This window comes from Acomys russatus, chromosome 23 (assembly GCF_903995435.1).
Source record: "Acomys russatus chromosome 23, mAcoRus1.1, whole genome shotgun sequence".
Classification (NCBI taxonomy): domain Eukaryota; kingdom Metazoa; phylum Chordata; class Mammalia; order Rodentia; family Muridae; genus Acomys; species Acomys russatus.
This window is the reverse complement of record NC_067159.1, coordinates 39,066,625-39,080,854: the sequence shown is the minus strand read 5'-3', so window position 1 is coordinate 39,080,854 and position 14,230 is coordinate 39,066,625. Positions and strand designations below refer to the sequence as shown.

Genomic DNA, 14,230 nt, shown 5'->3' with positions numbered 1-14,230 from the left:
AAGCTCTCTGTTCTATCTTTACCTCTGCACATCTTGTAGTCAGGGTAAATTTTAGATTGAAGTTTTTGTGGGTGGGTTGGTGCTCCCCTCCCTCCACTATCAGTCCTGTCTAGTAAGAGGATGTCTTCTTCAATCTGTGCATTCTTAAGGGGTATAAAGAGGGGGTCGGTAAAGAGGGACAGTGAAGTTACACTTGCAGCTCAGCCTATCCTAGCACCAGCTGCTGGCCATCTTCCTGTAAGGTGTGTTGGTCACTCTCATTTTGTCTGGAAGAGAATACTGGGACTGGAAGATCTCAGACAGGGACACTGACATGTGTTTCAACTTGGGAAGCCTTTTAAATGGTCAAAAGGGGGAGCTTGGGGAGGTACATGGTTCCCAGTGTAAGCTGCACTTGTGTGTGTCAAGCACCTAAGGTGCTTTATCTTCCTGCTGCGTACCTCCCAAGGGGAGACAGTTGGATGAATTATCTTACATTCCTCTCATGCACATTATAGAGAGCCGGTAGCCAAGGAAAAGCTTTCTGAGGCTTCCTGTAATGCATATATTAGTCTGGTTGTTGTTTGTCTCAGGAAATCCAGGAGGCAAGCTACTTATGAAGTAAAGGAAGTTCACAGGCTTTGAGGTTCAAGGGCATAGCAGCTCAGCTTCTGAGGAAGACCTCATGGTAGAACATAAAGACAGAGACAGGTGGAAGATGGAAATGTCAGGAAGCCAGAGATAAACTGTGGGGAGTGGGGGTGGGGTCAAGCACAGACTTCTAGAACTCTCTCCAGAACAAGGGCAGTGTACCAGTGACCTAAAGACCTCTCAGTAAGTTCCACCATTTTCTTTTCCTTTTTCCTTTTTTGAGGCAGGGTTTCTTTGTGTAGCCTTAGCTGTCCTGGATATGCTTTGTAGACCAGGCTGGTCTCGAACTCACAGAGATCCACCTGCATCTTCCTCCCAGAGTGCTCACACTCAGCAAGCTCATCTTTTAAAACCCCTATCACTTCAATGCCATGGACCAAGCCTTTACATGTAGATCAAACCATAGCATACTGTCTTGAAACCCTTGGTATATTCAAAGGCAAAGCATTTTTCCTTCCCTCCCTCCCTCCCTCCCTCTCTCTCTCTCTCTCTCTCTCTCTCTCTCTCTCTGTGTGTGTGTGTGTGTGTGTGTGTGTATAATTATTGAATCTGTAGGCATTGCCTGAAAATGGATCTCCTTAAAGCCAGGCTGGTAGCTCAGGGGTAGGAACACTCCTCTCTGCCAAATAAAAGCAGGGTCTGTGAACATTGCTGAGCATCTGCGCCTTTTTTTCTTCTTCTTCTTCTTCTTTCATTTAAAATCCAAGTTAATAGTGTGCTCGTTTTGAGATTCTCAGTGGGGAAATGCTTTGTCATGGCAAACCTGGGCTGAAATGACTCTATTTCTAATTCCATGTGTTTTATCATTATCTAAATGACACATAATTTTTGTAGAAAAATTAAATAAAAAAAATAGTTCAATTGGGGCGTGGTGGCACACGTCTTTAATCCCAGCACTTGAGGAGGCAGAGGCAGGTGGATCTCTGTGAGTTCAAGGCCAGCCTGGTCTACAAAGTGAGTCTAGGACAGCCAAGGCTGTTACACAGAGAGACCCTGCCTCGAAAAACAAAACATAACAACAAAACAAAAGAACTTGGCAAAGGTGTGGTAATTCATAACTGATTCTCTTTGACTGCTTAACATGTCTTCCTCACCAGTTCATAGCCAACATCTCAAAGTGGCTCAATAATATGCGTATCTATGTTTTATTACAGTCAAAAATAAGAAAACAGCTGGATCAAGGAGAGGACACTGTCCGGACTCGGTCATTCATCTTCAAATAGAACTTTAGAAGTGCCCCAGCTGTGGGGCAAGGTGCAGTGTTTCAAGTGCTCCGACCTATGTCAGGCTTCAGAGCGAAAGTTCACTGAGGAATTTCCTCTAAAAACAAACCAAAAGTAGATCAAGGTTGGGAGCCGTATGCTGTTTGCTGATTCACTAAAAACAGCCGGCAGGACCTGGCCATCTGCTTGAGAACACAGAAGCAGTGCCCCGCTGATGGAAACTGCCTAGCTTCTACTTCCAGGTGGAGGCAGTCAAAGCACACAGAGCAAGACAGTTTGCTTGCTGTCACAGCGGCTTAGGCTCCTTGACTTTAGTCACCAGCCCGGAGTCCCGCCCCAAATCAAGGTCCACCGACTAAACTTCAGGACGCGCTACTATACTCAATAGTAAGGCAACAGCAGTGACTAGTGCAGGCTGCTCTTTCACAAAGCAAACTAAGATAATAAACACCAAAGACTTTCAAGGAAGGGCTGCTTTTGTTTTGTCTATCTACAAACACCTCAAATAGGGCTGAAGAGATGGCTCAGCCATTAAAATGCATCTGCTCTTCAAGGGAACCTGACTTCAGATTCCAGGGCCCACATCAAGTGGTTCACAAACCTCTGTAACTAGCTTCAGAGTCTGATGCCCCTGGCCATCTTGGGCACCTGCACTCAGGTACACATACTCACACACATACACATAACAGGGAAAAAAAATCATTTAATAAAGTTTCCAAAACATAAAGGAAAAAATGTTCAACACATTGATTTTTTTACCCCCCTTTAAAATGCTTAGAAATCAGGCTGGTGAGATGGCTTAGATGTTAGCATTTGCCATGCCAAGCTTGACAACCAGAGTAAGAACGCCAAAACTCACACAGAGGTGGAATGAGAGAACCAACTCCACGAAGTTGTTCTCTGACCTCTACATATCACAGCATGTGTCCCCCACATCACACACACACACACACACACACACACACACACACACACACACATACACACACATTATTTTTAAAAGCTGAGAAACCCAGTGGCTCCCTCACTTCTAATGAAAACTGTTAAGAACTACATGTCTTGTGGGTGACTAGACAGGAAAAAGTAAATTAATGTATAATAATGGGAGGGAAGGTTTTATACAGCAAGAAACTACACACTGAGGAAGGGTGATAAGCAGTGGATAAGTTAGTTTAATGGTTATCATTACGAATATAATACAAGCATAAAGCACTAAGTCCTCTTAAGCTGTCATTTCTTTCAATCGATTGAGACTTCTGCATAAAGGATGCCTGCGCTCCGTCTCTTTTACCAGGATCAGCTGTATGAGATTAGCCCTGTGGTGTACCCTAACCTTGTTAAAGGACACCTTCTCTTTCCAAGGAAGGAAGTAAATCATATCTCCGTAAAAGCTCATTGATGCACAGCTGTTGTAAACCAGAATACCAGAATTGAGCTGGACTGCAATACAGGTGTTCAGAAGTTATGAAGTTCAGAAGCTAACTCCTGCTATCATCATTGGCATGGTTTTTTTTTTAAAAGAAGGGAAACAAAGAGGTGACGAGCCAGCGAGCGGCACGGAGCTGATGGAACCCTGTTCTCGGAGTAGAAAGGGGCAACGGTTAGCGCTTTAGCCAGTGTGACCAAGATGCTTGAGCGAACAATGGAAACAATTTACTTGTGGTTCCAGATGTTTCAGCCCACCATGCTGGGCGGGTATAGCGTTGGGTAGCTGTTCAAGTCATAACAGGCAGGAGGAAGCAGAGCAAGGCAGTAACAGGAAAGGGAGGAGGCAAGGCAGAGACCTCCGGGAGCATGTCCTAAGTGGCATACTTCCAACCAGGCTCCATCTTCCATGCTCTGCCACCTCCCCTATAGTCTGTTCCAATTCTGACCCACGAATGGATTAAACCTCCATGACATCAGCACGCTCATCTCTGGGATGCCTCTGAGGATGCGCCCAGAAGGGGGCTTTACTCATCTTGATATTTCTCAAGCTGGGTCAGGATTCATTCATAGTACTTTGTTGGAAACTCTTTTCCTGTTGTTTAAACAATGAAGACTCAAAAAATTATATTTTGGTTTGTTTCAGAGGATTTTGGGGCTGGGTCTGGATCAGTGGTAGGATACTTGTCTGGCTGCGAGAGAGGGCAGTAATGTAATATCTGTATTACATGGAATAAAACAATGTCAAGATGTAAAGAGTAACAAATGGCTCCTTCTTGAGATATGGTTTTGTTTTCTTAGAACGAGTCTTTCTTCACATACTAAATACTCTTTTTTTTTTTTTTACCTTCTGTAAGTGTGTTTATTTATGTCCTTTGGTTCTGTTTATTAAATTAAAAAATGCATGATTTTGTTGTGCATGTCCAATTTTGTTATTATAACATACTTATTGCTTCTGAAGTAGAAGATGGTAAAAAGGACCAATTATTAGATACTGATTTATTAGTGATTTCCTCAAAGCTCTGCTCACGCTGCCTATTTGCCAAGCGTGGCTTCACTTGCTACCTGGAACAGAACGACCTGAAGAAATAGCTGAAGCAATGGGCCGTTGCCCTCAACAACCTGCTGACTGTCTGTAAACTCTTGCCTGCTTGCCTGCCCATCTTGTGGTTTTAGAGTATAAAGTCAGAATACAAACTGGGCCCATGCTGGGAGCCTTTCAGGAGCTTCCCTGGGTCTGGTCCACTGGTCTCCTCTCTTCCACTCTCATCAGTGCAGGGATGCTTACTCCAGAAAGACTCCTGAATCCCTTTTAACCTAGACACAACTGACTAATATCATAAATAATGGTGGCGCTCCAATTAGGAGGCACAGAAGCCTGGGAGCCTGGGAAATACTCACATCCTCCCAGGTCTTCAGTGGATTATGGATAAGGCAATAAATACATATATGACCATGTATGTAATCAACACTGCGAGGGGTCTGCAAAGCAGTGAAGGAAAGTGAGCGGGGCGTTAGACCGACTGTTAGCGGGGCTGACGTCATTAGACCGACTGTTAGCGGGGCTGGCATGGAAAAGGACAACTATCATACGTCTTCTACGTACGGCAGCAGGCTGTATGCTTTATCTGCTCTTGGCTGTCCAGGAAGAACGTCATGCTTCATCCTTGAGGGAAGAGCTTCTTCAAACCCAAAATGGCAGAAGGGGGGGTGCTATGTGCAGACGCGGCAGATCAGAGCGGGGAGGGGGGCCGTGGGAGAATCGTGAATGAGGCATCACTAAGTCCTGTATCTAAGAAAGATACAGCCAAATGTTAGCGATTATTGTCAAGACTCCTTCTGGGGGAAATATCGCTCCACATAGTCTTTCTAGGACAGTAAAATCTCCCCTCTTGGATGAGGAAAGACTAGTGGAGTCTGGTGAAAGCCGCAACCTGCATCAGAGGCCCTGGAGCATCAGAAAACGTTGTGAGGTGGCCCTTCTCTTCCCACTCACTCCTACTTCCCCTCCTCCACACTGATGATGTGGGCCTGCTCGGGCAGAGACTACAGTAGAGGATATAGGGCCTATGTCCTTCACCCTCCTTCCACACTTAAGACCTTCTTCGCCAGGCGTGGTGGCGCACGCCTTTAATCCCAGGACTCGGGAGGCAGAGGCAGGAGGATCGCTGTAAGTTCGAGGCCAGCCTGGTCTACAAAGTGAGTCCAGGATGGCCAAGGCTACAGAGAGAAACCCTGTCTAAAAAAAAAAAAAAAAAAAAAAAAAAAAAAAGACCTTCTTTAAGGCCAGGCGTGGTGGTCCACGCCTCCCAGCACTCGGGAGGCCAAGGCAGGCGGATCTCTTCTTCGCCAAGGAAAGTCTACAGTGGAGGCCAGGCTGGAGCCTATACTCATCGTGGCTTCAAGCTGACTGGCCATGACTTCAAAGACTTCAAGTAGAGTTCCTTAGCCACATGTGCTGGAGGACCAGTTTTACTTTTTAAAACATTTCTGACCTCTCATAGACAGGGATTCTGTAAAATTCCATTAAAAATGATTTAAGGGTGCTGGAGAGAGGACCATAGGTTCCTAGCACCCACATCAGAGAGCTCACAACCATTTGTAACTCCAGCTCCAAAGGATCCAATGCCTCTTCTGGCCTGTGCAGGCACCCGTCAACACATGCATATACCACCAACACCACACACATACATGTATTCATGCCACCAGAACCTACATACACACAAGTAATAAAAAGTGAAGGTATAATTCCCATCTTAAATATCAGACTCAGAAAAAAAAAAAAGAAAATATCAGACTCAGCAGACAGAGTTTCTGTGTTAAATTAGTGCAGATTGTTTTTTGCAGTGCTGAGAAGAAGCAAGTAGTTAAGCACCAATTTCTGTATATTCTGTCAGTGGATAGAACAGCCTGGTCTGTGGGCCACATTTTGAGTGTCACAAGTACAGCTGTCTGGCAAACTAAAGAGGGAGCGCACGCCGGGCGTGGTGGCGCACGCCTTTAATTCCAGCACTTGGGAGGCAGAGGCAGGTAGATCACTGAGAGTTCGAGGCCAGCCTGGTCTACAAAGCGAGTCTAGGACAGCCATGGCTACACAGAGAAACCCTGTCTCCAAAGGGGGCGGGGGGATAGGAGAGCACACTTGGGAAGGGAATCTATGTCGGGTTGACAGGCTTTGGGATGCAAATGTTTAGTTAACAGAGTATGTGCAGGCCTCATCCAATCAATGGGAGGGTCTCTGGAGCAAGGGGAAAGAGCTGTGGAGATGGTCTCCGACTCTGGCCTACTGCACAGTTATATTTCCCAGTTTCTCACACCAATCCCTTATAACGAGGTCAAACCCTGCTGATCTGCTTGAGAACTGACACAGCTTTCTCCCCAACTATCTCATTTTGTTTTGCTCAAATATTTGAAAACATTTATTTATTGCTACTGTGTTTGAGTGTGGTTGGTCAATCTGAGTTCAATCCCCAGAGTCTACACAGCAGGAGAGCCGAGTCCCACAAGTGTCCTTTGACCTCCACGTTTGTATGCACACTCAACACTAAATAGGTACGATTTTGAAAGTTATTCTGGGTTCCTGTTACCTGTGCAAAAGAGTATTTAGCAACTCCCACCTGCATAATCTCACAATCAATAATGTAGCCATACATTCCCTGAGATGGAAACCCCACAGCAGCATTAAGTTACTAATCGTTTCTTTTCTTGAGATCCTTAGATGATACGCACATCCTTTTCTGCAGTGCTGAGGCTCCAGCCCCCGGCCTCAAGTCCACCAGGTAAGTGCCCTGCCACTCAGTTGTGCCCCTATCCTTTTAAACACATTTGAGAAAGTCATTAAGTCGCCCAGGCTGGCCTCAAACTTTCCATCCTTCTGCTTAGCCTCTCATCACACCTGGCTAATTAAACAATTAGTATCACCTCTCCTAACAAATCTGCTACTTTATTCCTATTCTTTATTCCTTTCTGTTTCGTGTACCACATCCCTGGCAAGAATTTTCTAGGGATTATTAAGTGGGAACTCAGACAATGAGACCTGTATCTTAATGAGTGTATCTCATAGTTCATTAACAGTTGATAGCTCCCCCACTTTTTGTTGCCTGATTTAAGTAGCCCTACTTTGAGGCTCTGCCGTTGTCTCTGGTGTGTCTCTCTCAGCTCCATACACCTTCTTCCTTTACTCACAACTCCTCTCATACTGTACTGGAAAATGAGGGGAGGGAAAAGCGACACGGTGCTCAGCCAGCTAAGGACACCTGCCCTGTCCCTGGAGCAGGCAGGCCAAGGCAACATCCTGTCTACAGCTGTGCGGCAGGAGTGCTGGAGACCTGTACACAGTACTGTGTGTGTACTGAGCCATCCCAGTGACAAACTGACGAGGAGAGCCGGACTTGAACGCTGGATGCACGCCTGAGCCTCTTAGGCACATAAGCAGAAAGAACCTCTTTCCTGATGGCTCAGTCACACTCACGGATGAGGTTTTTCTGACAGTTTATACTAGGTACAACAATCTCCAATACAATCCCTACAAGAATTGTTCACTACTTATTCATGGGGCTGAAGGACAGAATTAGTTATATCCATTAAACTCAAAGTCTGAAAAAAAGCAGGCCTATACAGAGCTCCTTCTGTATTTTTAAAAATACTGTTTTATTTATACTCATGTATGAAAAATGGCTATACTGTCATTTTTATATACATACTGATATTGGAAACAGAATTCAGTAATATGGCATTTCAGCTATATAAGGAACACAGTCATTAAAGCGCGGTTACAAAAAGTGGAAGAGAAATCATACGCAGTGATTTTCGTTCTTACTGAAGAGCAGCACCCTCAAAGAAGAGTCAAATCCATTAGTGACCCGACATGCACTGAGTCCGAACAGAGGAAAGTTAGTGATTGTACTGACATTATTATTTTTACTAAGCTATTTCATCTTCCTCACACTCAATGCAAAGAAATAAAATACGATCTTAAGAAAAATATGTCCCTGTTATTCTTCTCTGTATAAGGGTCTGTCTGTGGCTTGTGGTGTGGGAGAAGTGTACAGCAGGCGTGCTTGCTGGCTCAAGGGCAGCTGTGACCTTCTGACCCTGAGGCACCGGACAGAATGCCACCCGTTATCCGTTGCTGCCCTCGGCACTTAACTCCACGGGAGCTGCAATAGAGTGAACCGTTTCTGTGGCATTCCCAGATCTCACTAAGTAAGAAAAGACTTTATACACATAAATATAACAATTGATCTGTCTATACATTATAGGGACAGGCTCTTCTTTAGTGTAAGATGGAAAAGCGGCCCTTTCAGTAAATAGATACAAGAAGTACGGCGGCCTGAAGATTGCTGGACTGGTGCAGTGTTGCTTCAATGAAGACAAGGTGTACATCAAAACCACTGTGAGATTAGGACACTTCCACAACTTTTATCAGTTCTTCAAATAACGGAGCCAGCTCCTTTTCTAGGCTGACAATAAGTCCTAAAAGAGAGTTCAAAAAATTAGAATGTTAGAAAATTTTTCTTATAAACTCTGAGCTAAAATAAACCCTTTCTCATGTGGCTTTTGTCAGAGTGTTTTACCACTGCAACAGAAACGAAACTAAATTCTCAATCACATTTAAGTAGTCTACAAATATTCACAATGTCAACATTGCAATTTCACTGGCTGGTCTGCAGAACTAGTCACTTTCCATCTCATGTGCATCTGAAAATGACCCTGTGGGATGGACAAGGCCTGGGTATGCAGACATGGGACCTAGGACTCAAGTGCAAGAGAAAAGTGATGGTGAGGCTGAGCCACAAATGCAGCTAGTCGCACTGCATGCCAGCCATTCCTACTGCACAGGCATGGCAATACACAGAATCAAAATCTGCATTTGCAACCCTTCCAACATACCTGTGTTGGCGTTACTGCTGGCTATGAAACTCACCACCAGAGGTAAGCGATTGAACTGAACCACCTAAAAGGAGAATAAGATCTAAATAGTGAAGTTGCATGGTGAACACTGCATTCAAACAGCCGACACCGCTGACCTTTTACGGCAAGTGTTTTACCTGACACAACAGAGGAACTGTGTTGAGGAATCACAGCCGTGTAAGCTAACGGTACCCAACATCTACCAGAATTAACAGTGGTCTAATGTACACTTTATAGGATAACAAACTATTTTAAAACTTTTAAGAACCGCTCTAAAATAATTATTGCCTAGTATAAAAACATTTTTAAAAGGCTAGTTTTAACGTAAGTAACTTGAAGGTTACATTTAAAAAAATCCTATCCCCTTCATATTAAAATTTAGACTTATATCACAGTCTATAAAAGGTGTAAGCATGGCAGGTGAGGTCAGGACCGACCTGATAGGTATTATAGTAGCAGATGATGCTTTTGTTTTTTGAAAGTCCGAGTTTGCTGCCTTGGTCTGTTGCGAGGGCAAATGTGGATAAGAAGCCAGGCCGCAGGGCGTGCTCTGGAGCACTGTCATTAGCCACTGAGGAAGAAACAGAATACGGTGCAAAGGGTTTAACAGCAACTTTCAAAAAAGCAGAAACCCATAAGAGCCGAGGCACAAAGGCACATGTACCGCGTTGAGAACGCTACCTCTAAGAGGGCCTCATCAGTTCAGGTGGGAAAGGGCTTAATCAGAAGTACAGCGACCATGAGTAACTACGGGAAGAAACGCTGACCTACGTGTAATAAAGCGAGCCCTGGCCAGCTGAGACTGTGCTGGAAGAAAATGGAAAGGCCTACAAAATCTTTTGCTCTCAAAAAAGCCCCAAGCGCAGTGGCTCTCACAGAAGCTCACAGCCCAAGAGCTGGCGCCAGCTTCCCGTTCCTGTCACTCCCGGAAGGCTGCACTAATGTTAGCTACATATCTAGTTCCTGCCCTCTCTATAGGAGGGACAAAAGGGAGGTGACCTGCTCACAGCTGCCCAGGCTGTGTGGTGGGTGACATGTGGACGATGGACTCTATCATGTCTTGTCACCAACTCAACGCACAGCTCTGGACAGGGAGTGTCCTCTCTGCACTTGGCCATGTTCCATTAACTTCTACAGCATGTTTTAATCCTAACGTCTAAAACTACCCAATATGCTTGTCCTGATGTGGAAAGAAATTTAAGATACTGTTTAATCTTTGGTAAGTAAAACTAGCAACGTCTACTTTGATCACGCCAGAGGACGCAAAGAGTAAGCAAGCAACCCGATTTCACACTTGCTCCATTACAGCAAATGCACATTAAAAAAAAAAAAAAAAAAAAAAAGCTGAGGACAGCGAAAACCATCCTGGGTAAATTTGGAGGAAGTAGTGAATATGACCAAAACACACTGTATGTGTGCATGATATTCTTAAGAATTAATACAGGTGTAGTCCTTTAAAACTTCTTACATTCTGATCAACTAAAGTAATTGTGACATTAAAGTTTTAAGATATGTATTTGTAGTAGTGAAGAAGCAAAAAACCAAAAAAAAAAAAAACCAAAAAAAAAAGAAAACCAGTCTGAGCTAGCGATGTGGTTTAGGGGTTGACTGCCTGTCTGCCTTGCACACGCACTTTCAACACTGAAGATATATTTACTGGTTCGCATTATACCACAGCGTCTTCAGTGGAAAACTGGGCCTATGGTAAGTGCACACAGAGACTCTAGATGTTACATGGCCCAGCTGACGGGGAGTTTACTACAGGTTCAATAGCAAGTCTCCAACAAAGGGTATACTTCCTCAACCAACCAAAACAGTCTTTCTAGTTGGTTGAAATAAGCTTTATATATTTTTAATTATTTCAATATAAGACTTTTTTTTTGTCAAAAGTAAATAGGCCACATACGTGAAATACTCAGCATTACCTTTAATAACAGGCACCCCATCTCTATCTGACACAACGATTGCATGGAGCCCTTCAACGCTGCAAGAAAACCAAGTTCAGTATTACAAAATCATTCTTATTTCTACAAACACGTACTTCAGACTCATGCTAGTAACTTTCAATTATGTAGGTATATATGTATGTGTGTGTGTGTTGCGTGTGCGTGTGTGTGTATTTTTCTCCCCCTTCCTCTAGCACTATTGACTGAACTTAGGGAGTAGCAAGGGCTCTAACCAAACTAAATCCTCTGTTTCATGTACATTTATGAAAAATATGTGCCTATATGCATGTATGTGTGCACGCACCCATGTGTGTGTGCATGCACACCTTCTTGTTTAACTATGTTCTCGTGTGTTTACGAAAACGTTCCTAGAAATTCAATGTATGTGTCCTACTGAAATGTTGAAAATGTTGAGACTATTTACAGCATACATATTTACTATTGAAGAGTAAAGTTTATGTTTTATCATTCCATGGTTTGTAAAAGCAGAAACGAGTTCAGCTGTGGGGGTAGTGACAAAGGTGAAAACAGAAGAACCTCTTTACACTTTGCTGCTTCTTTCCGATGCTGGTTTCTAGATTTTGGGACGTGTCGTATTGCTCATCTTGTGACAAGGAAAGCTAGACCACCTACTGACTCGTACACTGCATGGCTAGCGACCAAACAGTCTCACTCTAAGGAAGGTATTACTGCTGTGAGAAGCGCTGTCAAGAGATCTGTAGGCAGAAAAGACTCACCAGGGCAAGGGGGAGCTCAGCTGAATGTAAGGGCATCCAGTAACTGAGAAGGAAGGGGCATTCCTTATGCACTAAGCAGACCTGATCTCAAAGTCTGTGTGTGTGTATGTGGGGGCTGGGGGGGGGGGTGACCGTGTGCATGTGCATGTGGAGGTAAGGAACAGGCAGCCTCACTTTCTTCTCTGCCACTTCATGTGCTGGTGTAGCTGGCCATGAGCTTCCAGCTCCCATTTTGGTATAGGAACACTGACTTCACTCAAGATCTGAGGACCAACTCAGGTTCTTACACTTGCCTCCCAAGTGCTGGGGTTAAAGATGTCCGCCACCACTGCCCAGCCTCAATAACTGAAAATAAATAAATCTCTGAGCCAACTTGTATATATGAAAGTCCCTTTCAAGAGCAGAGATGAGCATCAAATTCCCTGGAACTGGGAGTTGTGCACTACCCAACAGAGCTACCGGGAACTGACCCCAACTGCCTTACGAGAGTAGCCAGTGCTCTTCACTTCTCAACAATCTGTCAGCCTCTCAAAGCTATGTTCTTAAGTGAAAAGGAAGCTCCAGTTCTGAAAAATGTACCTTAAGCAACAAACGATGTAACAGAGCATGTAAGCAAGCTTCACATGTGTGTGCATGCATGTGCATACATGTGTGTGCGTGTGTTGCACACAAAGCATGCTTACACCTGTCTGTCTATAAGTACGTAAATGCCTCTGACACCGGATGCTCCTAGCAGCAGAACTACATGACTGGAGGGCAGACATAGGAAGTACCAGAGTCTTAAATTTTGTAAGTATATTGTCTACTCAAAAAAAAAAAAAAAAAAAATCAAATTGAAAAACAGGTGCTCAATATGATATAAAAAAATGTTTAGAAAAAGCCGGGTGTGGTGGTGTATGCCGCCACTTGGGAGGCAGCACTTGGGAGGCAGAGGCAGGCAGATCGCTGTGAGTTCGAGGCCAGCCTGGTCTACAAACGTTGAGTCCAGGATAGCCAAGGCTACACAGAGAAACCCTATCTTGAAAAACAAAAGAAAAAAAGAAAACTCTATATAGCATGAGTGAGTTTTTCTAATTTCCACAGTAATTAATTTAAATAGTAACTAATGCACCAAAAGAAGGGGCAAAAAAGTAGGACATTCTTTTTAATGGATTACAAATCCACAGAGGCACACGCCTAAGAATGCAGAAGCAGCTACATTCTTAAAGCACTCCTTTTTAGAAATCAGGGCACAGCATACAAGCTCTTTTCAGTTCTATATATACATATAATAGGCAAAGGGTGCTCTGAATGGATTTTACTAATTGTTGAGCCATCAACAGATATAGTCATAAGAAATAAATTTTATTAGTCAGAAAAAAAATCTAAAGCTTATTTAAAAAGAACCCTTTTTCTTCTAAAAACAGTGTTACACTAATATTAAAGATACCATCCGGGGCTGATGACATAGCTGAGGTTTGCTGAGCACACACACACATGCCTGCACTCGGTCTATCCACCATCCTGCAAATCTCCCACAAACGGTACAGAACAAACTGTTTTCATATACTTATAAAATATTGCTATAGCAAAACATGGAAAACATGATATTTTGGGGTCCCAACTAGATTTTCAAATACTGCCCAAGAACAATTTTGTTTGTTTGTTTGGTTTTGGTTTTTCAAGACAAGGTTTCTCCGTATAGCTTTGGACTCGCTTTGTAGACCAGGCTGGTCACAGAGACCCACCTGCCTCTGCCTCCCTGAGTGTTGAGATTACAGGCATGTGCCACTATGCCCAGCAAGAACAATTTAATAGAATAAAAACGTGTTTTATTGATATCAGGAACCACCTGACTTTGCTAAGAAGTAAAGAAATAAAACCGTTAAACCAGGAATTCATGAAGCTTGAGAAGCGGTTCAACGTTTGCTTTTTAGCTGCTGTTTTCAATATTTATATTTACTGTATGTGTGCGTGCCTGTGGTCAGAGGACAAGGTGTGAGGTCAGCTCTCTACTTCAACCACCCACGGCACATGCTGCACACCAGGCTCAACAGCTCGGCCTTCCCCCACTGAGCCATCTAACCGCCCGTGTTGTTGCTTTGAAACAGAATCTCATGTAGCCCAGGCTGGCTTGGAACTTGTGTCACCTTCCAAATGCTGGGACTACAGACCTAGCCACCATGTCCAGCTCACGTCCACAACGTTTTTAATGTGTTTGTGTCCTAAGCAAATATTAGCTATTGCATTTGTTCTTGTGTTGGCTAGTTTTTTTGCATTCCCCAAAATATTAGTAATCAACAATAAGAAAAGTTTTAATGTTTTGAAAACTTTTAAGGTCACAAAGTAACTATTTCCCCACTAATCACTAAGAATC

The 14,230-nt window shown here is 43.7% G+C and overlaps 2 protein-coding genes across 2 annotated transcripts in view; one reads left to right on the top strand and one right to left on the bottom strand.

Moving 5' to 3' along the window:
- The window catches only part of Dapp1 (dual adaptor of phosphotyrosine and 3-phosphoinositides 1), a 47,443-nt gene extending 45,463 nt beyond the window's left edge, over positions 1-1,980 (top strand). Inside the window, exon 9 of the mRNA XM_051165680.1 lies at positions 1,785-1,980. Coding sequence (XP_051021637.1) covers positions 1,785-1,853 — 69 coding nt within the window. The 3' untranslated portion in view covers positions 1,854-1,980. The remainder of the gene's footprint in view (positions 1-1,784) is intronic.
- A 6,432-nt stretch (positions 1,981-8,412) lies between these two features.
- Lamtor3 (late endosomal/lysosomal adaptor, MAPK and MTOR activator 3) lies at positions 8,413-10,858 on the bottom strand. Its single transcript, XM_051165718.1, has 4 exons — positions 10,825-10,858; positions 9,629-9,804; positions 9,171-9,234; positions 8,413-8,753 (listed from the first exon to the last, which is right to left on the bottom strand). The coding sequence occupies exons 1-4, from the start codon at positions 10,856-10,858 to the stop codon at positions 8,680-8,682; spliced, it is 348 nt and encodes a 115-aa protein (XP_051021675.1). The 3' UTR covers positions 8,413-8,679.
- Positions 10,859-14,230: the final 3,372 nt, after the last annotated feature.

Coding starts and splice junctions, on each gene's coding strand:
- Lamtor3 (XM_051165718.1), bottom strand. CDS start 10,858: ATGCGAACCAGTAAATATATCTTCAGTGTTGAAA. Junction 9,805..10,824: donor ATATATCTTCAGTGTTGAAA/GTGCGTGTGCAA, acceptor CTTTTTTGAAAG/TTGCTGTTAAACCCTTTGCA. Junction 8,754..9,170: donor CAGCAGTAACGCCAACACAG/GTATGTTGGAAG, acceptor ACTCTCTTTTAG/GACTTATTGTCAGCCTAGAA.